The following is a 24,222-nucleotide window of genomic DNA, read 5'->3' as shown; positions in this document are numbered from 1 at the left end:
CTTGCTCCACTTTCCACTAAAACGGTCTCCTACACCCGCAAGGCCCCCTGGTACCTTCCCCTCCACAGACAACTAAAGCAGAAATGTCAAACACTAGAACGAAAATGGAAAAAATCCAAATCCCCCACTGACAGACAGTCCTGGAGGACTTCCATTAAGTTCTACAACACTGAATTAAAAAAATCAAGGAAGAACTACTATGGCAACAAAATCTGCAGCTCCAACAACCAAAGTAACACTTTGTTCAACATCTGGCGTTCCTTATCCTCTAAACACGACTCCTCCTCACTCCCCTCTTCTCCATCTGCTAACGATCTAGCAAAATTCTTCAATGAGAAAGTGACTACCTTACGATGCTCCTTTCCCCCAACCCCCGCTTACAACTCTCTGGTGCTCACTACCTCCACCCCTAATCTAAACGAGGCCAACCATATCCCAGCCGATAGATCCTGGACCGCCTTTGAGCTCGTTTCCGACTCCCAAGTCTCTAAACTCTGCCTCAAGTTAAAATCTTGCAACTGCACCTTGGATCCTTTCCCCTCCTACTTATACGAGAACATTCCAGCACAGGCCATCTCATCTCTCACCAAACTCTTAAACTCCGCCCTGCTCTCAGGCCTATTTTCGACAGAAATGGGACACATTTCCCTATCCCCTCTCTTGAAAAAAGCTGATCTGGACCCCTCCACTCCTTCCAGCTATCGCCCAATAGCCAACATTCCACTCCTGACCAAAATGCTGGAATCCATCATAGCCACCCAACTCTCATCCTATCTTGAGAGATTCTCCATTCTCCTACCCTACCAACATGGATTCAGACCCAACTACAGCACTGAATCTCTTTTAGCCTCTTTAATTTCAAAGGTCCAACAACTCCACTCCTGCAACAAGTTCGCTGTCCTTCTTCAATTCGACCTCTCTGCTGCTTTCGACATTGTCCACCACGACATACTAATCCTCCAACTTTCCGAAATTGGCATAAACTCCACAGTCCTAGATTGGTTCTCAAAATTCTTACGTTCCCGCTCCTACTTCGTTAACATGAATGGTAACTCATCCTCCCCTTGGAAACCGCTCTGCGGAGTCCCCCAGGGTTCCCCTCTATCCCCGATTCTTTTCAATGTCTATATGTCCTCCCTGAAACTCCTCCAACTATCTACCTCTGAGACACTCTACACCTACGCCGACGACATCCTTGTCCTTCTTGAAACTGACTCTAACCTCACCAACCTCTCTGATAACATCTCAACTTGCATAACAAATCTCCAATCCTGGGCTCTCTCCGTTCAAATGAAACTAAATGAGACCAAAACAAAACTTCTTTGGCTTGGCCCGAAATTGGATCATCTACCCTCCCTCATCCCTCTTTCCTCTGGCACCAATCTGCAGCTTGAGCACTCTAGCAAAGTTCTGGGAATCATCATTGACTCTACATTGTCCTTTAACGACCACATCAACTCCCTAGTAAAAAAATGCTTTTTCAATCTTCATATGCTAAGGAAAGTCAGATCCTGCTTCCACCAGCAACATTTCGCGGTCCTTGTCCAATCCATCATTCTTTCCAGACTTGATTACTGCAACTCCATCTACCTAAGCCTAACAAAGAAAAGTCTTATCAGACTTCAACGGATTCAGAACACCGCAGCTAAACTAATCTTCGCAAAAGGCAAATTCGACCATGTCTCCCCGCTTCTGTCTAAGCTTCACTGGCTCCCAGTCTTCCTCAGGGTTCGTTACAAATGCGCCTGTCTTACCTTCAAATCTCTTCATGGCATCCTTCCTCCCCTCTTTCCTCTATCTTGGCTCTCGAGTACTCATTCCACCAGATCCACTCAGAAATTCAAACTATCCTTCCCTTCTCTAAATGGCATTTCCCATACAGGAAAACTTGGAACATCCCTCCTCTTCAGGATCACCGAGCTGTGGAACAGCTTTACTGCCCATCTTCGGAGTTCGACCTCCCTCCAACACTTCAGAAAACATCTGAAAACCTGGCTTTTCTCCAAAATGTAACTTCCCCCTCCCTCCCCCCCTCTCCTTCCTGTTTACCAAGCCCTCCTTCCTTCCATTGGAGTTCCTTTCTTTGTTTTTAATTCCTGTAAACCGTGTCGAGCTCCACTTCTGTGGAGTTGACGCGGTATATAAACTTAAGGTTTAGTTTAGTTTAGTCTACTGAGGCCTAAGCCTCAGGAATATTTATCCTCTGAGGCCTAAGCCTCAGGAATAATTATTCTCTGAGGCCTAAATCACAGGACCAGGAATATGTCTCTTTTCCGAGCCAAGAAACTGAAGCCGGTAGCTGCCAAGCCTGGCTCAAAATCCACCGCAGAATACAGAAGCTGAGAGGAACCCATCCATTCAGCCATCCGATAGGGAAAGGGACCTGGGAGGGCCCAGGTATTACCCTGAAGAGGTTGAGGTAGGGAGGCTGGGAGGGCCCAGGTATACCTCCAAAGCTGGCACCATCAGCCAGAACACCCCTCTTTCCAATAGCTAAGCCTGGTTCAAAATCCACAGCAGAATCCAGGAGCTGTGAGGAACCCATCCATCAGCCTGCTGGAGATAGAATATACTGGTTGGCCAGAAGCCTGTACATCCAAGGTATACCTAAGGACAACTCAGTGCTCTCTATCTCCACCTGCTGATTGATGGATGTAATCCCACTAGTCTCTGGATTCATCTGCTGTTGATGATAAGGAAATGTGTTTTTCCACTATCTTCTTCTTGCCGGCTTGAAGCGGCATCGAGGGTAAGTTTTGAGACACAGCTGATGTCTTCGCGGTCCTAACAGCCGCTGAGGAAAAAAGTCATTTTGGCATACTATAGAACTCGGCAGGGAAAAATGACAGCCGAGTTCTGTTTTGATCTTCTGTTTTTCAGGGGTTTTCCCCCAATTCTTGCATTTTGAAGTAGAGGTTCTTCTTGATGTATATTTGTTTCATTTTGTTTTTAAAAGGAACGCTGACTGCTGTCACAAACCTGTTCCGTTTTTGGTTTTTTTTTGTATATATTATGCTCTAAGGCAAGAAAGCAAAAGGCTTTCTACTCTAAAAGTAGTAAAGGATTATCAATTGTCTTTTTTTTTTAAGAGAAAAGGAGAGCTGAGACTGATAAGAAGTGGGTCAGAAAAAAACTGACAAGAGGAGGGAAGGGGGCTCGAGATGTAGGGCAATCCTGCACATGCTCAGTAAGCTTAAAAGCTTACTATAGCTAGGGAGAGCACCGATGCATTTGACTCAGTCAGAGACTTCACCATCAAGTGGAGCTGCATATCTCCTACCAGTCTCACGAGAATCCCTATTACAAGTTGGCTTTAATATTAATTAAAAAAAAAAAGCAGGGGGAAAACATGGAGAAATGAATTGCCAGTGAGCAGACAACAGGCCTTACCCATTTTCAGGAAATTAGAGGGGGATGGACTTGGACTCTAAACAGCACAGTTACTTACCGTAACAGGTGTTATCCAGGGACAGCAGGCAGCTATTCTCACATGTGGGTGGCATCATCCACAGAGCCCAGATGCGGACAGCCTCGCAAGCAGACTTGCTTGAAGAAACTCAGAAGTTTCGAGTCTGTCGCACCACGCCCAGCACAGGGCACGTCTCCTCAGTTCAGATAGCTAGCAAAGAAGCCAACTTGGGGAGGTGGGTGGGTTGTGAGATTAGCTGTCTGCTGTCCCTGGATAACACCCGTTACGGTAAGAAACTGTGCTTTATCCCAGGACAAGCAGGCAGCCTATTCTCACATGTGGGTGACCTCCAAGCTAACCAGAATGGGATGGTGGGAGTGTTGGCAATTCAGGAGAATAAATTTTGTAATACTGCCTGGCCAAAATGGCCATCCCATATGGAGAAAACATCCAGACAATAATGAGGTGAAAGTATGAACTGAGGACCAGGTGACAGCTTTGCATATTTCCTCAATAAGAGTGGATCTGAGGAAAGCCACTGAAGTCACTATGGCTCTGACTTTGTGGGCTGTGACTAGACTCTGTAGATGCAGTCCATCCTGAGCATAGCAGAAAGAGATACAAGCAGCCATCCAGTTGGAGATGGTTTGCTTAGAAATCGGATGTCCCAACTTGTTCGGATCGAAGAAGACAAAAAGTTGAGGAGCAGATCTGTGTGGTTTGGTGAGTTCTAAGTAGAAGGCCAAAGCACGCTTATAGTCCAGAGTATGAAGAGCTAATTCTCCAGGATGAGAATGAGGCCTTGCAAAAAACATCGGAGGTACAATGGATTGACTGAGATGAAATTCTGAAACCATTTTAGCTAAGAATTTAGGATGAGTACGGAGAACCACCTTGTTATGATGAAAAACTGTGAAAGGTGGATCAGCAACTAAAGCTTGCAGCTCACTGACTCTTCTAGCAGATGTGAGGGCAATGAGAAACACTACTTTCCAAGTGAGATATTTCAGATGAGCCTTATCAATTGGTTCAAAAGGAGGCTTCATCACTTGAGCAAGAACAACATTGAGATCCCAAACCACTAGAGGCAGTTTGAGAGGAGGTTTGACACTGAAAAATCCTTTCATAAATCTGGAAACCACAGGATGAGCAAAAAGGGGTTTACCTTCAATAGGCTGATAGAAAGTAGCAATTGCAAATGGATGTAGACTTGAGGCCAAAGGTAGATAAGTGCAGAAGATAATCCAATACGGAAGACAAGAAGGTATCTCGAGGCTCCTTGTTATGAGAGAGGCACAACGTAGAAAATCTAGTCCATTTTTGGTGATAGCATTGTCTAGTGGCAGGCTTTCTGGAAGCCTCTAAAATGTCCCGAACAGGTTGAGAAAACTGAAAAGGAGTTATGTTGAGAGGTAACAAGCTGTCAAGTGTAGAGACTGCAGGTTGGGATGAAGAAAAGATCCTTGACTCTGTGTAAGCAGAGATGGAAAAACTGGTAGAAGATATGGCTCCCTGCTGCTGAGCTGAAGTAGAAGGGAGAACCAGGGTTGCCTGGGCCACCGAGGAGCTATTAGATTCATGGTGGCATGATTGTTCTTGAGCTTGACAAGAGTCTTGAGAATGAGAGGGAATGCATACAGGAACAGACTCGTTTATTCCAGAAGGAAAGCATCTGCCTCAAGGCGATGAGGAGAGTATATCCTGCAGCAGAACTGAGGCAGTTTGTGGTTGTGGGGAGACGCAAAGAGATCTATTTGAGGAGCTCCCCACTGAGAAAAAAAAGGCGAGGAATTGAGTGTCCATTCATGAGGTTGCAGAAGATGACTCAATTTGTCTGCCAGACAGTTTTTCTCTCCTTGAATATTGTAGCATGGCCGGCCCTCGAGGCTTGCGGTAACCGGCCCACGCTTAAAATATTCTCCCAGCGTGCTTCCCCAAGAGGGAGGAAGACCCTGTTGTGAATAAATTATCCTATGTGAATAAAACAGAATGGCCTCACACAGGTAAGTAATGAAATAAATAAATCAAATTTATTGTTCATCTGAACAGGTCCAAGCAATAGTGCATGAAAAGAAAATGGACTCAAAAGGTCTTGGCCATAATAATGAAAACAAAATAATATTGTAATTACCAGCCTGGTCTGGATAACTTTCCCAAAGTTATTTTACCAATGTCCCAGGTATAACAGAGTCTCTGGCAGTCCTTGACTCTCACAAAGTCTTCCTTGTAAATTGACAAACAAACTATGGCACACTGCAATATGCAGCGCTGCCCTTTCAAATGCAGTGGTAGAAGTCTGACGGGTTTGTCAAAACGGCTTCACTACGGCGTTGGGCAAATCCTGCCCCAGCTTTCAGGATATTCACACCTTATGAAAACAATTGCTGAAGTTTTTTCACATCAGCCATCTTGGCAAAAAGAAAAAAAAAAACTTCCCATCAAAGCAAACACTTCGCTAGCATACATCCCTTTAGCCAGCATGCTCAAGGAAAATCCTTTTTGCCCAGCAGAAATGGAAACATTCAAAAATTAACTCAAAAAGCAATTCAACACTAATTAACATCCATTTCCTCAATCAATCCCACCTCTGGTAAAGCACTGTAATCCATTGCTTCATGTTCTGGGTTTACCAGGGTTGTTCCTACTGGCTCTGCGTCCAGCATTTCAATATCCTTTGGCTCTGGAGGAATTGGAGGCTCCTTCCACCTGAGAGCTTCTCCTGTGTCTTCCCTTCTCATGGACAGCCAGCTCTCCAAATGCTGCAAGGCTGCTGTACCACGCCTAGTCCTACTCAGGGGCTGGACTTCCTTCAGCTGAAGCTGCCTTCTACCCTGTTTAGCCAGCCTCTTACAAAATGGAGGATTTAAAGGGGCCCTACCAGTTTTCACCAGGCTGTGTTCTACAGCAGGTCTGAACACAGCCTGTGCTTCCTGGTCCTGTTCCTGCCTATCAGGGACACAGTGATTAGCCCGGACTAGTTTCAGGGGATGTTTTCTCCGGGGTTTAACTGGCACAAGGCCGGCATTGGGCTCGGGTTTGTGACAATATAGACTGCTTTCAGGAAGGTGTTGTGATGGATCGCCCAGTCCCACACCTTTGAGCTTCCTGACAAAGAGGGAGAGATCCTGTTCCTCCTTGCTAGTTGACGTAGTACATGGCAACTTGATTGTCTGTCCGAATAAGGACTACCTGGTCGTGAAGAAGATGCTGAAAAGCTTTGAGAGGATTGAAGATCGCTGAGTTCAAACAGATTGAGGTGACACTGACGGTCCGTGCTGGACCAGTGGCCTTGAGTACGGAGACCGTCGAGATAAGCCCCCCCCCCCAAGCATAGGTCGAGGAATCTGTCATGAGAACCTTCTGATGAGGGAGTGTCTGAAACAGTAAACCTCTGGAGAGATTGGAAGAGAGCATCCACCAGTGGAGAGACTATCTCAACAAAGGAGTGACTGTTGAGAGAGTGGGTCGAAAGCCTGCGCCCACTGAGGAATTCTGAGGTGAAGTCTGGCAAAAGGAGTCAAGTGAATGGTCGAGGCCATGTGACCGAGTAGTACCATCATGTGTCTCGCTGAGAGTGAAGAAAGGGAAGACACTTTGCGGCAAAGCTGAAGAAGAGAATCCAAACGCTTCTGAGGAAGGAATGCTCTGAGTTGAAGTGTCCAGAACAGCTCCGATGAACTGTAGGTTCTGAGAGGGCTGAAGGTGGGATTTGGGAAAGTTGATTTTGAATCCCAAGCTTTGTAGGAACCATGTAGTCCATTGGATCGCTACAATAACCCCCTGAGCTGTTGAATCTTTGATGAGCCAGTCGTCCAGGTAGGGGAACACCTGAAGACCATGGTTCCGCAGAGCTGCTGCCACCACCACCACTAGGCACTTGGTGAACACTCGTAGAGATGATGCAGATTCCCCACCCAAAATCTGAGGTACTGACAGGAAGCCGAATGTGAGTGTAAGCCTCCTTGAGATCTAGAGAACATAACCAATCGTTCTGATCTAGAAGGGGATAAAGGGATGTCAGGGACAGCATGCAAAATTTTTCTTGGCCAAAAATTTGTTTAGAGCCCTGAGATCCAGTATGGGCCACAGATCGCCCGTCTTCTTCAGAACTAGGAAGTAACGGGAGTAAAAACCCTGCTCTGCTGTTCCAAGGGACTTCCTCGATGGCACAGAGAAGAAGCAGAGCTTGAGCTTCCAGAAGAAGATGGAAGGATACTTTCTTGGAGGAAGCTCTGGTTGAGTCTGAGTGAAATGAAGAGAGAATCCTTCCCTGATTATTGACAGCACCCAGAGGTCGGATGTAATGGTCTCCCATCGATGGTAAAAATTATGGAGAGGACCTCCGATGGGAAGAGGAGAGGACAGAGGAGGTACAATGGAGGTTATGCTCTGTTTGAGACAGTCAAAAAGGCTGAGAAGCCTTTGGTGCAGCAGAAGGCTGAGGTTTCTGTTGCTTCTGTTGTTGCGGTTTCTTGGGAGGTGCTCGAGTGTAAGGAGCTGCTCTCGAAGAATAACGCCTCTGAGAGGATGGAAGAGGTTGAGAAGGCTTAGAAGGAGCTGGCTTAGGCTTTGGTCTGACGATGGAAGCAAAAGATTTCTCATGCTCAGACAACTATAGATTCATCAAAGAGGTCATTGCCTTCACATGGAATATTGGCCAGATGATCCTGAATGTTGGGATCCATATCAAAGCTGCAAAGCCAGGCAAGGCGGCGCATCGCTACTGAGAAAGCAGTGACCCTCAAGGAAAGTTCAAAGGCATCATAAGAAGGTGTAACCTGAGTTGTGCTAAAGAAGCAATGACTTGCTGGAACTCTAAAAGCCTGTGTTGAACAAAGGTCTTTAGAAAAACCAGGGAGTATATCAATAAAAAAATTGAAATAAGTAGTAAAGATAAAATTATAATTTAAAACCCTGGAGGCCATCATTGAATTTTGATAAAGATGACAGCCAAACTTGTCCATGGTCCTGTCCTCTCTGCCAGGAGGTACGGTAGCATAGACCCTGGAAGGATGACTCCTCTTTAAGGAAGATTCCACAAGAAGGGACTGATAAGATAGTTGTGAGTTTCAAAGCCCTTTCAATGTACAGTTCTATACCTTGATTCCAACTTGCCTGGAACAGCATGGATGGCATAAGGAGTCTCCAGGTTTCGTTTGAAAGTTTGAGAAAGAAGCCTGTTAAGAGGAAGTCTGAGAGACCCCGTAGGAGGCCGAGGCAAACTCATTTCCTCTAAATACTTCTTAGAGTACTTAGAACCAGAGTCCAATTTAAGATCCAAGTCCTCAGACATTTGACGGAGGAAGGAGGAAAAGGACAATTGATCCACAAGAGGATGGCATCGAGAGGGACTCGATGACCTCGAGGCACGTCGAGTGGAAAACGAAGGCAAGGCCTCTCTGGAGTATTGATATCCCAGAGAATAAACAGACTGGGACGAGGCACTGGGAGAAGCGGAGCCCTCAGGTTCTGCTATTGGTGTCCTGGATTGAGAAGATGGAAGCCTCGAAGAGGGAGAAGGCCTGGACGAGGAAGGCTTCTCTCTGGAGGAGGGCCTGCGCCTCGATGAGGGCCTCGACCGGCGATGAGAGTGCTGCCTGGAAGCAGGTCTGGTGCGAGGTCAAGGAGACTTTGCCCTATGCCTCAAAACGGACAATGCCTTATGTGAGGCTATAGGGCTGGAAGCTGTAGATCGAAGTCCCATAGACTCTATGGTCTTGATCGAGGTATCTCGAAGCACTCCCAAAGACTCGACTCGTTGCATAGAGTGTGAAGATTCCAGACCAGACACTCGCAAAGACTGGACTCCTTGCATAGAGTGTGTAGAATCAGCTCGAGGCACAGGCAAGGACTTGACCTCTTGTGAGACTGCTGAGTGCCCAGGTTGGACTGCAGGAAGCAGAGTTGAGGCAGGACTATACTTGGTCAGTAACTGAACAAATCCCTGCTCTAAAATGGTCAGGATGGTAGCCTGCAATTGTGGAGCTGAGTCTGAAATTGGACCACTTGCTGAGGATAAAGGCTCCGAGGATGAAGAGGAAGAATGCTTTGATTTGGAGGAATGATGTTTAGGTAGCTTGAGGACCACCGCTGGAACTGTCTGCTAAGGTATCTGACCTGAGGGAAGCTCAGGAGAAGATTTGGCAGATTTACTCGAGGTCGAGGACGTTCCAAATGAGGAAGGTCTGATGAGAGTCAAGGTCGAAGTCGTGGAGGCAGGAGGACACCTCATAGCAGGCCTGACCAAATCGGAGGTTGAGGGTGTAGCAGGGGTATCCATACCGAAAATCTTCTCCACTTGAACTGGACGACTTTTGAGGGCTCAAAGTTGAAGGGTAGCACAGCGAACGCACGACTAAGGGCAATGGTCAGGCCCGGGACAAAGAAGGAAAGATAGCCACTGCAAAGTCGAAGCCCACAGGCTGAGGGCATGCGACAGGTCCCGCCAGTCACTCGACGAAAAAATTCAACTTTTTTTTAAACAATGACACAGTGACACGGTAATAAGAAAATAAAACACGAGCCGCGGTGAGAGAAGGCATGAAGCGAACTAAGTTCAGCGCAGAGCATCAAAAACGGACTTCTCGGCTCCGCGGAAAACTGAGAACTGAGGAGATGCGCTTTGTGCTGGGCGGGAAGGAACTCGCGCATGCACGGTGCGGCAGACTCAAAATGTCTGAGTTTCTTCAAGCAAGTCTGCTTGCGAGGCTGTCCGCATCTGGCTCCGTGGATGACATCACCCACATATGAGAATAGGCTGCCTGCTTGTCCTGGGATAACTGAAATTATGCAGAACAAGTTGTATAAATCTATCATCATCTTGAAATAAATTATTTTCCAAATCAATCATGACATGTGACTGTATGGATAGTGTCTATGCCTATTCCTTCAAATCTCTATACAGGTTAATGGGCTACTGACATTGCAATGACTAACATTGTAAACATGACCCTGTAAATTCAAGACTGACTATCCAAGCATAAAGCTGTCAGTGGTCAGTGTTTTTCTGAATATCTACCTTAATAATTTTACTAATTCATTGAGATTACTCAGTTCTCTGAGCTGACTGAAGACTAAACACTAGTGAAATATATAGACAATTAGAGCTGGAACCTTTCTGACAACATTACTACTAACAAATTTCAAACGTGCAGTTTAATCACCTTTCTATATGGAATCATGTGTTCAATAAATCATAGAATATAGCTAAGTAATACATAAAGTTTTCATTAAAAATTTTGCAATTTGCTTGCTTAGAGATAAATTACCTTCCATTTTGAATATGGTGTGCATCAAGAATATAGGGGTGTATTTTGAACTACAAATAAACCTTGTGATAAGTTAACTGATTTGAAACCTTAAGTCAGCATATCATACCTGAGTTTTCTTATTCCCTGTACACAGCATGTAGAGAAGGGAAGGAATTATAGGAGCTATCGTATGATGGTAATCATTGACAAAAGACATATTTGTTAACAACCTAAGACCAGCCAACTGCAAGTCTGAGTTCAATTGAGATAAGGCCACTTCCGAACAAATTCCTGGAATATACACCTATAAAAAGAATAAGCAACTTGATTTACATACCACTTTTTTGATTATTGAAATTTAAAAAAAATCATTAATTCCCATCTTCAAAAAATTAAACAGAATAAATATGGTAGAATAGTTCAAATGAATATGATATAAAACTGTTTAGTCAAACCATCAAAGTGGTTTACGTAGCAAATAACAAATGGAATAGTCCAGTGGATGGTGTGAAAGTAGGTAAGAGATAAGACAGAAGAAGAAGAAGTGAGAATTACAATCCAAAAGAGAGGCAAAGAAGAAATTGTGGCCTGGAAACTGGAGAAGTAGCACCAATATGCAACATACACATGGAAATTTGAGCATGCACCTAATTTCCTTGGCAATTTAACTGAATTACAAACCAATTAGTGCTGTTAATTGGGTGATAATTAGTGCTAACTGGCATTAATTAAAATTTGTGTGACCATTTTTAGATATTGGGATCTGCACATACATCCATAAAAGGGGTGCGGTCATGGGAGAGACATGGACAGATTGGCCCATTCCTAGATTTACATTCAGTTTAACAGAAGACAGATCCACACCTAATTTAGGTGTGAGAATTTGCTCCAGGTTTTACTTGGTGTAAATCCTAAAATTGGGCAGATGCCAGTGCCAAATGCTGTTCTATAAACAGCACCCAACTCTGAGTGCCATTTATAGAATAGCACTTATTACAAAATTTTATCAGCACCAATTTTTCAGCACCAGTATAGAATTTTGGCCTAATTGTGTAGTGTTATGCAGAATATTTAAAAGATAAAAGTCTTTCTTGACCAACAGTTTTACTTTACCTGTATATGTTCCTGATTTTTAGTGTTCATACTCAAGTTGTTAAGGGCATTTAATGCTTTCACTTTTACTTCCTCGCTGGTATCTGAAAGGGTTTGTCCGATAACAGTAATACCATTCAATTCACGAATAAGATCCTAAAATATGTTGACATATATTTAAAACATCAAAAGAAAGCTCTTTAATCTTTCATTTCTATTAACATTAGAACTACTCCTACTACTATTTATCATTTCTCAGCAGACCATAGTATTAAGAGGTCTGCACAGGAACGGGGGATTGTGGGAATCCTGCAGGTCCTGCAGGATTCCCCCCCAGGTCTATGGGACTCTCTCGGGGATCCCCCCAGGCTCACAGGACTCCCATGGGGATGGAACGGGGGTTCCCGAGGCCTGGAAAGAGAATTAGTAGAAACTGGGACCAAGATGATGGAAAAACAAAATGTCCCATCAGCTACAGCAAGGGAGATGTTAATTTTGAGGGGGGCTAAGCTAAAAATGGGAGGCCCAGCCCCCTCGCATGGTTATGCCACTAATTGTGTTTAGTACAAAATGAAGTACTTGCTGAGTTTGTTTTGGGGTTTCCAGTTCAGTTTTGGCACATTTTTCTTATGCAACCATTGTCCTGAAAAGTACCTCTCTCAATTCTGCTTTAAATGATTTTGGTGCTGTATTGTTTGATTCTTTATTCATTGCTGCATTAAAAACCATTTCTGGATCTTGGAAGGGCCTATGCCAGATGGTGGAACCAGATTTATTTGCTCTACAGATATGAGCTTTATATTGCCAAAAAATCCAACTCTTATTTCTTTTAACAATAAATGGTCGACCCTACAGTCACATGACCTAATGTCTATTCTAATTCTTTCCGGTGATGTATGCATCTCTTATTTCTGTTCATTGTTATTTGTTTATATTATATTTTATTGCTGGTTTAAATAAACTAAGACTTAAAAAAAAAAATCAAAACTGTCTGAAGTAATTGCTGCTTTTTATGGGGACAGGTAACTTTTATGGGGGGACAGGCAGTGAAAGAGAAGATTCCTTGCGGGGACAGAGGGAATTCATAACATAACATAACAGCAGATTTCTAAATCGCATAGCCATGAGTTCAATGCGGTTAATAAAAGATTATACTAAAGAAAATAAACAGAGAATGTTGTAAAGAATGTGAGGATATCTAATTAATTAAAAATTTAGAGAAGAGAAAGGTTTTCAACAACTTTCTAAAATGTTCATATAAAATAGATCTAACTAACCGGGGACGGGCAGGGACGGAGGGGATTCTGGCGGGGATGGGTGGGGACGGACGGAATACTGGTGGGAACGGGTGGGATTTCTGTCCCCGTGCAACTCTCTACATAGCATACAGCAGGGGTGCCCAAATGGTCGATCGCATTGCCTTTGTGATCTTGATCTTCCTTCCTCCCCGAGCCAGGCCAGATGTGTACAAGCGCCGGACCCACAAGACTTCACCTCTGATGTCAATTCTGACGTCAGAGAGGAAGTTCTGGGCCAGCCAATCGCTGCCTGGCTGGCCTGGAACTTCCTCTCTGATGTTGGAGGTGAAGGCTTGTGGGCCTGGTGCTTGTACGTGCCAGGCCTTGCTCGGGGAAGCAGGGAGAAATCGGTGTGGTGGCTTGGGGCAAGAGGGAGGGGGCGGCAGGGAGCGAGAAAAAGAATCGGGGAAGTGGAGAAATTGCCGCGATGACTTGGAGGGGGGCAGGGGGAGAGAGAAAGAAAGTCATACAGGCAGGGGGAGAAAGAAAGACAAATAAAGAGGGGGGCAGGGGGAGAGAGAAAGAAAAAGAGACAGAAAGGAAAGGGGAGGGGGCAGAAAGAAAGGCAGAAATATTGGATTTACATTAGAATGAAGTGCAACTAGAGACTCATGAAATCACTAGACAAAAAGGTAGGAAGAATGATTTTATTTTCAATTTAGTGATCAAAACGTGTCCGTTTTGAGAATTTATATCTGCTGTCTATATTTTGCACTATGGCCCCCTTTTACTAAACTGCGATAGTGGGTTTTAGTGTCGGGAGCTGCGAGGGGCATTCAACGCAGCTCCCTGTGGCAAAAACCGCTATCACGGTTTAGTAAAAGGGGAGGGGTATATTTGTCTATTTTTGTATAGTTGTTGAGGTGACATTGTATATTTTAAAGTCATCTGCCTTGACCTCTGGATAAAAAAACCCTGAATACAAATAATAATTAACATTTTCTGTGCGTACAGTGTGCTTTGTGTTTTTTAAAATTTTATTGTTGGTAGATCATTTTGACTTGGTCATTTTAAAAGTAGCTCGCAAGCCAAAAAAGTGTGGGCACTCCTGGTATACAGTATATGGCAGAGCTCAACTCTGTGCTCTCTATCTCCACCTGCTGGTACATAGACACAACCCACTCGTCTGGATTAATCTGCTGCTGGTACTAAGGTACTATTACTACTTATCATTTCCATAGTGCTGAAAGGCGTATGCAGCACTGTATATTTTACATTCAATAGATGGTCCCTGATCAGAAAAGCTTACAATCTAATTTGGACAGACAATGTCTTATTGTGATATCACCATTCTTTATTTCAGCTCGTACTAATACTGTATTGCTCCGATAGCATTACAACTAGCTTTGAGCAGATCAGCACCACTTTTCCTATCCAATCTCCTCTGCCTACTATACAGATCCTATTTTGTGTTTACTCGATGCCCCTCTGTTGCAAGAGTGTTTGAATTCTATTACTGCCAATAGATAATTTTAAGGATTCAATACCCTCACCTAGTTATTTAATAAGTATTACATCCCAACCTCCAACTTCTTATCAAAAATGTATTTATTTTTAGTATTTATATACCGCTTATAATCTAAGTGGTTTACATTCAGGTACTCAAATATATTTCCCTATCAGTCCCAGTGGGCTCACTCTCTAACATGTTTCTTATTTCAGAACAAAGTATTGAATAGGGAGAAATCAAAGTCAAATATGTTGCAAGTAAGATCTTTCATTGGTCAGGGTTGAACAGCACAGTTACTTACCGTAACAGGTGTTATCCAGGGACAGCAGACAGATATTCTTGACTGATGGGTGACAGCACCGACGGAGCCCCAGTACGGACAATTTTAGAGTGATTGCACTCTAAGAACTTGGAAAGTTCCAGTAGGCCGCACCGTGCACGCGCGAGTGCCTTCCCGCCCGACAGAGGCGCGCGGTCCCCAGTTAGGATAAGCCAGCTAAGAAGCCAACCCGGGGAGGTGGGTGGGACGCAAGAATATCTGCCTGCTGTCCCTGGATAACACCTGTTACGGTAAGTAACTGTGCTTTATCCCAGGACAAGCAGGCAGCATATTCTTGACTGATGGGTGACCTCCAAGCTAACAAAAAGAGGGATGGAGGGAAGGTTGGCCATTAGGAAAACAAATTTTGCAAAACAGATTGGCCGAAGTGTCCATCCCGTCTGGAGAATGCATCCAGACAATAATGAGATGTAAAAGTATGAAATGAGGACCAAGTAGCAGCCTTGCAGATTTCCTCAATAGGAGTGGAACGGAGGAAAGCTACAGATGCTGCCATAGCTCTCACTCTATGGGCCGTGACAGAACCTTCCAGTGGCAGTCCGGACTGAGCATAACAGAATGAAATGCACGCTGCGAGCCAATTTGACAGCGTACGTTTAGAAACAGGACGTCCCAATTTATTCGGATCAAAGGACAGAAAGAGTTGGGGTGATGATCTGTGGGGCTTAGTACGGTCTAAATAGTAAGCTAAAGCCCGCTTACAGTCCAAAGAATGAAGAGCCTGTTCTCCAGAATGAGAGTGAGGTTTCAGAAAGAAAACAGGCAGAACAATGGATTGGTTGAGATGGAATTCAGAGACAACCTTAGGAAGAAACTTTGGATGTGTACGCAGAACCACCTTGTCATGATGGAAGACTGTGAAAGGTGGATCAGCAACTAGTGCATGGAGCTCACTGACCCTCCTGGCAGAGGTGAGCGCAATAAGAAAAAGTACCTTCAAAGTGGCGGTAGCCAAGGGTTCAAATTGAGGCTTCATTAGAGCAGACAGAACCAAATTGAGATCCCAGATCACAGGAGGGGGCTTAAGAGGTGGTTTCACATGAAAAAGACCCCGCATGAATCTGGACACTAAAGGATGAACTGAGAGAAGTTTCCCCTGAACTGGCTCATGAAAAGCAGCAATAGCACTGAGGTGGACTCTGATGGACGTAGACTTGAGACCAGAGTCAGATAAGGAAAGAAGATAATCCAACAAGGTCTCCACTGCAAGGGAAGTGGGATCATGATGATAAAGAATACACCAAGAAGAAAACCGTGCCCACTTCTGATGGTAACATTGCAGAGTGGCCGGTTTCCTGGAAGCATCCAGAATAGACCGAACGGGCTGAGACAGAAGAGAATCATGTGAAGTCAGCCCGAGAGATACCAAGCTGTCAGGTGCAGAGACTGGAGGTTGGGATGCAGAAGGGTTTCCTGATGCTGCGTAAGCAGAGAAGGAAACAGTGGAAGAAGAAAAGGTTCCCTGGAACTGAGTTGAAGTAGAAGGGAGAACCAATGCTGCCTGGGCCACCGTGGAGCAATCAGAATCATGGTGGCTCGTTCCCTCTTGAGTTTGAACAAGATTCGTAACATGAGCGGCAGAGGAGGGAAAGCATACAGGAACAGATTGCACCAATCCAGGAGAAATGCATCCGCTGCCAGACGGTGAGGAGAGTAGAGTCTGGAGCAGAAGTGGGGCAGCTGATGATTGTGAGGAGCTGCAAAGAGGTCCACCTGAGGAGTGCCCCATTGAGCGAAAATGGACTGGAGAGTCAAAGGATCGAGAGTCCATTCGTGGGGCTGGAGAATTCTGCTGAGTTTGTCCGCTAAGGAATTCTGTTCCCCCTGAATGTAGATAGCTTTCAGGAATAAGTGGCGAGCTGTGGCCCAAGACCAAATCTTCTGGGCTTCTTGGCACAAGAGGTGAGAGCCTGTCCCACCCTGTTTGTTGATGTAGTACATCGTAACTTGATTGTCTGTGCACAGTAGAAGAACCTGAGGAAAGAGAAGATGTTGGAAGGCCTTGAGGGCATAAAACATCGCTCTGAGTTCCAGGAAATTGATGTGGTGCTTCATTTCCTGGACTGTCCAAAGTCCTTGAGTTTGAAATTCGTTCAAATGAGCTCCCCAGGCATAAGGGGAGGCGTCGGTGGTGATGACAAGTTGATGAGGAGGTAGATGGAACAGAAGACCTCTGGAGAGATTTGAGGATATCAACCACCATTGAAGAGATTGACGAAGAGATGATGTCACAGATATGTGTCGTGAGCAAGGATCCGTCGCTTGGGACCACTGGGTAGCTAGGGTCCATTGAGGAGTGCGCAGGTGAAGACGTGCAAGGGGGGTGACATGAACTGTCGAGGCCATGTGACCCAAGAGTATCATCATTTGCTTGGCAGAGATGGAACGTTGTGGAAGCACCTGCTGACAAAGATATTGAAGAGTTTGAAGACGGTTGGACGGCAAGAACGCTCTCATCAGGACTGTGTCCAACACCGCTCCAATGAATTGAAGTCTTTGCGTGGGGATAATATGAGATTTGGGTAGATTGATCTCGAATCCCAGGAGTTGTAGAAAAAGGATGGTCTGGTTGGTGGCCAGGAGTACTGACTGAGATGAAATGGCCTTGATTAACCAGTCGTCCAGGTAAGGAAAGACCTGAAGGTGGTGAGAGTGTAGAAAGGCAGCCACCACAATCAGGCATTTGGTGAACACTCTTGGAGAGGAGGCAAGACCGAAGGGTAGCACCTTGTATTGGTAATGACAATGATTGATCATGAAGCGGAGATACTGTCTGGAGGCCAGATTGACCGGTATGTGAGTGTATGCTTCTTTGAGATCGAGGGAGCATAGCCAGTCGCCGTGATCGAGAAGAGGGTAAAGAGTGGCCAGAGAAAGCATTTTGAATTTTTCCTTGACCAAGCATTTGTTGAGATCGCGAAGATCTAGAATTGGAGACCGTATCTGGCGAAAGACGTAAGAAGACTTGAGGCGGTCCAGAGGAGGGCGACGAAAATAATAGGAGGCTTGCGCCAGAAGACGTATGAGGAGAGACTGGAAGCCCTGAATATGTATACCCTAGAGGAAAGGAGAGACAGGGGAGATATGATTCAGACGTTCAAATACTTAAAGGGTATTAACGTAGAACAAAATCTTTTCCAGAGAAAGGAAAATGGTAAAACCAGAGGACATAATTTGAGGTTGAGGGGTGGTAGATTCAGGGGCAATGTTAGGAAATTCTACTTTACGGAGAGGGTGGTGGATGCCTGGAATGCGCTCCCGAGAGAGGTGGTGGAGAGTAAAACTGTGACTGAGTTCAAAGAAGCGTGGGATGAACACAGAAGATTTAGAATCAGAAAATAATATTAAAGATTGAACTAGGCCAGTTACTGGGCAGACGTTGTGTCTGTGCATGGCCGTTTGGAGGAGGATGAGCAGGGGAGGGCTTCAATGGCTGGGAGGGTGTAGATGGGCTGGAGTAAGTCTTAACAGAGATTTCGGCAGTTGGAACCCAAGCACAGTACCGGGTAAAGCTTTGGATTCTCGCCCAAAAATAGCTAAGAAGAAAAAAAATAATAATAATTTAAATTGAATCAGATTGGGCAGACTGGATGGACCATTCGGGTCTTTATCTGCCGTCATCTACTATGTTACTATGTTACTATGGTCTGAGATCTCCTGTTTTTTGGGGGACTAGAAAGTAACGGGAGTAGAATCCCTGCCCCTTTTGATCCAGAGGTACTTCCTCTATAGCGTTCAGAAGGAGGAGGGATTGAACCTCCTGAAGAAGGAGGGAAGACTGAGGAGTGTTCAAAGCAGACTCTTTTGGTAGACTTTGGGCCGGAAGGGTCTGAAAGTTGAGAGAGTAGCCGTGGCGGATGATGTTGAGGACCCATTGGTCTGAAGTGATAACTTCCCACCTGCTGAGAAAAAAAGTGAGACGGCCACCTATAGGTTGAGGTAGGTGGGTAGATGTTTGGATGCTGGCTATGCCCTGGAGAATTAAGTCAAAAGGGCTGCGTAGGTTTTTGCTGTGGAGGCGGCTTCACAGGTTGTTGCTGTGGTGGTCTAGGAGTCTGACGTTGTTGTTGACGTTGACGCCTAGTTTGCTGGGGAGCTGATGGCAATGGACGAGCCACATAACGGCGTTGGTAGGCCGACTGCTGTGGCCGTGCCGGTGGAGTTTTCTTTTTTGTTTTGAGGAGAGTATCCCAGCGTGTCTCATGGGCGGAGAGCTTTTGGGTGGTCGAGTCCATGGATTCCCCAAAAAGCTCATCCCCCAGGCATGGAGCATTAGCCAACCGATCTTGATGGTTGACATCAAGCTCGAATACTCTAAGCCAGGCAAGGCGGCGCATGGCCACAGACATGGCCGTTGCTCTGGAGGTAAGTTCGAAGGTATCGTAAATGGATCTTACCATAAATTTACGGAGTTGGAAAAGAGAAGACGAGCATTGGTGGAAAGCCTGTCGTTTCCACTCAGGAAGGTACTTTTCAAAGGAAGCCATGGTGGTAAGGAGATGCTTAAGATAAAAAGAAAAGTGAAAAGCATAATTACCAGATCTATTAGCTAGCATTGCATTCTGGTATAACCGCTTACCGAATTTGTCCATGGCTTTACCTTCTCTGCCAGGAGGGACAGAAGCATATACACTAGCTCCCGCAGACTTCTTAAGCGTAGATTCCACAAGCAGTGATTCATGTGGAAGCTGTGACTTATCGAATCCAGGAATAGGAATTACTTTATATAATGAATCCAATTTACGGGGAGCTCCCATGAATCCAATTTACGGGGAGCTCCTGGGATAGTCAAAGGAGTCTCTAAATTTTTATAAAAAGTTTCCCTCAAGATGTCATGAAGAGGGAGTTTCAAAAATTCCTTTGGAAGCTGGTCAAAGTCAAGGGCATCAAGAAAGGCCTTGGATTTTTTAGACTCAGCCTCCAAAGGAATAGAGAGAGATTCGCACATGTCCTTCAGGAAAGAAGTGAAAGACGTGGAATCATGTTTGGAGGATGGATCAGGAATAACAGGATCATCCTCATCCGAGGAACACTCACCCTCAGAAAGAAAAGGCTCTTCAGAGTCACCCCACAGATCAGGGTCCCTAATATGGGAGCTACGGTCTCGAGACTCCGGAGTAGAGGGTTCTAGGTGTCGGGATTTGCATGCCGACTTACCCGACCTCATAGATACAGTACCGGGAGATGTTACCGACTGCAGCGGTGCCGAAGTCTGCACCGACTGATGCTGGGCTCTCGGTTCCGGTGCAAGAACTGGCATCGATATCGATGAGGCCGAGTGAACCGGTACCGAGACAGTGGACGCAGACAATAAAGGTTGCTCCACTGCCGGTACCGGCGGCTCAGACCGGACCGGGACCGGAAGGTTCGGTGCCAATAGAGCAGGAAGGAGTTGTTGTAACTGCTCCTTGAGCTGCGTCTGTAGGACGGCTGCAATGCGCTCATCCAAAGAGGGCACCGGTACCGCCTTTTTCTTTTGCGGTACCTGCGGTGCTGCTCGACGCCCCGAAGATGAGGAGCCCGAGGTCGAGGGACTCACCTCGATAGGGGCGGAGCGCTTCCGCGGGCGCCTCACGGTCGGCAGGACTGGGCTCACTGCAATCGAGACCGGAGGACGCTCCAGCGGGGAAGGCTTCTTAGCCGGCTTACCTGGATGTTGAGACGCCGGCGCGGTGTCGACGAAGTGGGTGCCGACTGCGATGGGGCCGATGCCGGTGTCGATGCCGCAGGATCGGACATATCGGCACCGAAGAGTAATCGCTGTTGTATCTGGTGATTTTTTAATGTACGTTTTTTTAACGTGGCACAGCGGATGCAGGTGGAAGCCTGATGCTCAGGACCCAGGCACTGTAAGCACCAGTTGTGCGGGTCCGTGAGGGATATAGGCCGTGCACACCGCTGGCACTTTTTAAACCCTGGCTGGGGGGGCATGAAAGTGAAAACGGCTTCTGCCAAATCGAAGTCCGAGGCCTCGATGGTGGCAGTAGGCCCCGCCGGGGCAAAACCGAAATGAAGAAAAAAATAAAGAAATAAACTCTCGGTTTTTGTTTTTTTTTAGAAAAAGAAAAGAAAGAAGGGAAAAAACTCCCAAAAAGGTTTCGCGAGCGGGAAGGCGTATAAGAAAAAATTTCAACAGCCGTTGAAAAATGCGACTTCTTAGCTCCGCGGAAACTAAGAAACTGGGGACCGCGCGCCTCTGTCGGGCGGAAAGGCGCGTGCGCGGTGCGGCCTACTGGAACTTTCCAAGTTCTTAGAGTGCAATCACTCTAAAATTGTCCATACCGGTGCTCCGTCGGTGCCGTCACCCATCAGTCAAGAATATGCTGCCTGCTTGTCCTGGGATAATGAGTTATTCTACGGAAAACAATCACCTTTTTTCAATGTGAAGGAACCAACGTGTATTTTTCCTTCCTCTCTGACACAAGCCCTCCTAATTAATCTGTTCTGTAGTCAAACCAATTTGCCAGTTTATCTGTTCTCAATGCACATTGTTTGAAAATACCAGTGTAGCTAGGTCTACACTACTTACTTGATTTTCTGAGAAGGCAGCACTGTTAGCCAATGTGATCAAAACTTGCTCTCGAACCGAGCAGTATTTTGTGTTCTCAAGAAGCTTAATAAGTTTTTGGATATGATGAGGCTCCAAGTTATCAGATCCATCTGTCAGCACAGAAACAACAAAAGAAACATTTTAATAGCCTCTGCTTATCTTGACATAGTTCTTTTATTAAAATGTACACTGTACTAAAACAAATAATTACCTCTTTATATTTAAATCAGGATTCAAAACCAGTGAAAGCAAGATATTTATGGTGAGTATACTAAAAGGAAATTAAGATTATCCAGGAATGTAAGACCTTTGAAATAAAAAATGCTAAAAATATTTTGATACCCATCAGGCAGTTCTTAAAGATCTGGATTTTCTAGTCATACTATATAAACCATAAAATTGAACTACTTTGTCTTCCCCTGCCGAGTGCTCATTGTGCTGCAAAAACCACCTTAACTGGAAAAAGTGCCGGTTAGATGAGAAAAAACAGCAAAAGACAGCAAATTGAAGGGAAAAGAACTCTTTTTTACCAGCATAGCCTCAGAATTTTTCTGCAGGGCAATTTTTTAAGATCAGAACAGAATCAACGGCTCTTAAAGCCAGAGGCCTGACCAACTACGGGGGCCAGGCTGCCGGCTAAGGCACCTCTACAAAATTTGGAGAGGCTGAGGAAGGAGGGGGAGGGATCCAGCACAAGAACTGCCGGGTTTAACAGCCCCGAGATCGGACGGATCCCCAAACAGGACCAGTCCAAGCTCTGTCCGGGAAAAAAGTGGAAACCAGGAGTCCGAAACAAATTCCAACAACACAAAGAGGGGAGCCGTGGATTTGGTTATTCATGATTTTTGCCTGGTGGTTTGTAATAACAGAAACGCTGCATCCCGGACCTTCCCTAGACCTTACTTAGTGGTCTAGCGGTAACATGGGGCAGGATCGATCTTCCTATGCTCCTGCCCCATGCAGAGCCGTCATCAAAATTGCTGCTGTCAGTTCCTGTTGTAGATCCTGCCCCGCGTCACTGCTAGACCACAAGGTAAGGTCTGGGGAAGGTCTGGGACGCAGGAGGGAGACAGGATTGGGTCAGAGCCGTCCCTGAAAGTTATCCGCAATATTTAAATATTCGCGGGCCGGCTCTGCCCATAACCCCCACAAATACAAAGGAAGGAGTGTATACCGGTCTAGCAGGCGATACAGAAGGTACACTTTATAAACTGTACCACCAATGAATCCACTTTCAGAAGAACAAAGAGCTGGTTAAATTCCACATCCTTTGGATAGAGCTTTGCCATGGTTTTTGGCCACCCGAATGGGCCACTCCGGGACCTCTCAAAGGTCTGTGAGCATTTTGGTAATGTTTTGATCAGAGGGAAAACAGGAGGCCTGTGCCTTTGTGCTGCTCATAAGCGAGCATAATGTAGCAGAGGACTTTGGAGTCTCTATGTTTAATTCCTGCTGACAGTCGGGTCCTCCCCATGATCAGGGGCCTCCACCAGATCCAGATCTAGCCCTCCCTAAAGATGAAGCAGCATTTCCTGCTACAGAGGACCCTGACTGGAAGAGTAAAGGCACTGAAATAGAGCCCATTTTGTCCTAGTCTTCCTCAGACTAAACTTCCCTGTCTTGCATATGGCATTGTTGCTGGGGGTTTGTGCTCTTGGGGAGGGGAACCTCCAGCACCAGCAAGGCTGCGATCCCTAAGGGTTCCATGCAGCCCTTGTTAATCATGTAAGCTACAAACATCATATTGATGAATTTAGAGGGAAACCACTGACCAGGACATCCAGTCCGCTCCTGCGGATCTTCAGAAACTTCTTTCTGGGGTTTTGTGCCTGGGTCACAGCTGTACTTCGCTGGGGGACACACTTGTGCTGTTCTCTGGTTCAAATCTGACCGGTTGGGCCCTCAGACCAACTGGGCACTAACACCTCCCCCAAGGGACCAGAGGAGGATAAGCTAGAGGCTTCCACCACCCTCCCCCCCTCATGTGCAGCACGGCACGTGGAACACAGATGATCCTCAGACAGCCATCCACCGCATACCTGGCATGAATCCAAGGTATCCTGGCAAAAAAGAGGTGTTTTGAGGCAGATAGAGGCTTTTATTTTCAAATCAAGATGACTGCCGTGCCAATTTTAGTGCCAAAAATGGCCTGGGGGAGCTACACTGGGGAGTTTAATATATATAATGCCCCTTCAGGGCAGCTCTGGGTCCAGGGCCTGACCAGTCTGGAGTTCCCCGAAGGCAGTCTCCGTCGGTCCCTTACTCAGCGCTCAGTGCCTCCAACTGGGGAAAAGAAGTGTTAGCGAGTGGGTTCAACCTTTTCTCCCCCCAGGAAAAAAATCCAAAAAAACTTCTGTGAAGAAAGTTGGCTAATAAATTAAATTTATTTATTTGAACTACGTACATAGGCCTAATCACTAAACAAATTGTTAGGAATATCTTTTAACAATTCCAATACTTCCACACTTAAACCAGCACTACTGCAGATAATTCAACAGTGTTTGTATACTATTCAGACCCTCTGTTCATAGTCTCTTGAACTTTAACTTTCAGTTCAAATCCAGCATTTCCAAAACCTCGTAGCCCCTTTCAGTCATGTCTGCCAACACTGTGACTGTAGGCTCCTCCCAAGCTTCTTAGCTTAGTCACTAGGTGACATGACTGTCTATCTAGATTCCTTTTCCAATCCACCCTTGGCCCAGCCCCAGGTTCTCACTCAATCTACAGATGCTCTTAGGGGTAAGGGGGCTTGCTCCTGTAGTAGCCTCCTGGTGATTATTCCTTAGCTCTGAGGGTCACAGCCCTCCCAAGAGCGTTCCACCTCTGCCGCTAG

The 24,222-nt window shown here is 45.7% G+C and overlaps 1 protein-coding gene across 4 annotated transcripts in view; it reads right to left on the bottom strand.

Annotated features, from left to right (window-relative positions):
* The window catches only part of ARMC10 (armadillo repeat containing 10), a 65,353-nt gene that overhangs the window by 37,324 nt on the left and 3,807 nt on the right, over positions 1-24,222 (bottom strand). For all 4 annotated transcript variants that reach the window (XM_033959628.1, XM_033959632.1, XM_033959631.1 and 1 more), the window contains exons 2-4: positions 21,369-21,499; positions 11,773-11,907; positions 10,787-10,963 (exon numbers count right to left, since the gene is read on the bottom strand). In XM_033959628.1, the coding sequence (XP_033815519.1) occupies positions 10,787-10,963; positions 11,773-11,907; positions 21,369-21,499 (443 nt within the window). The remainder of the gene's footprint in view (positions 1-10,786; positions 10,964-11,772; positions 11,908-21,368; positions 21,500-24,222) is intronic.

The sequence above is a fragment of the Geotrypetes seraphini genome, chromosome 9 (genome assembly GCF_902459505.1).
Source record: "Geotrypetes seraphini chromosome 9, aGeoSer1.1, whole genome shotgun sequence".
NCBI lineage: Eukaryota > Metazoa > Chordata > Amphibia > Gymnophiona > Dermophiidae > Geotrypetes > Geotrypetes seraphini.
The sequence above is the reverse complement of the archived record's forward strand: the minus strand, read 5'-3'. Positions and strand labels throughout refer to the sequence as shown.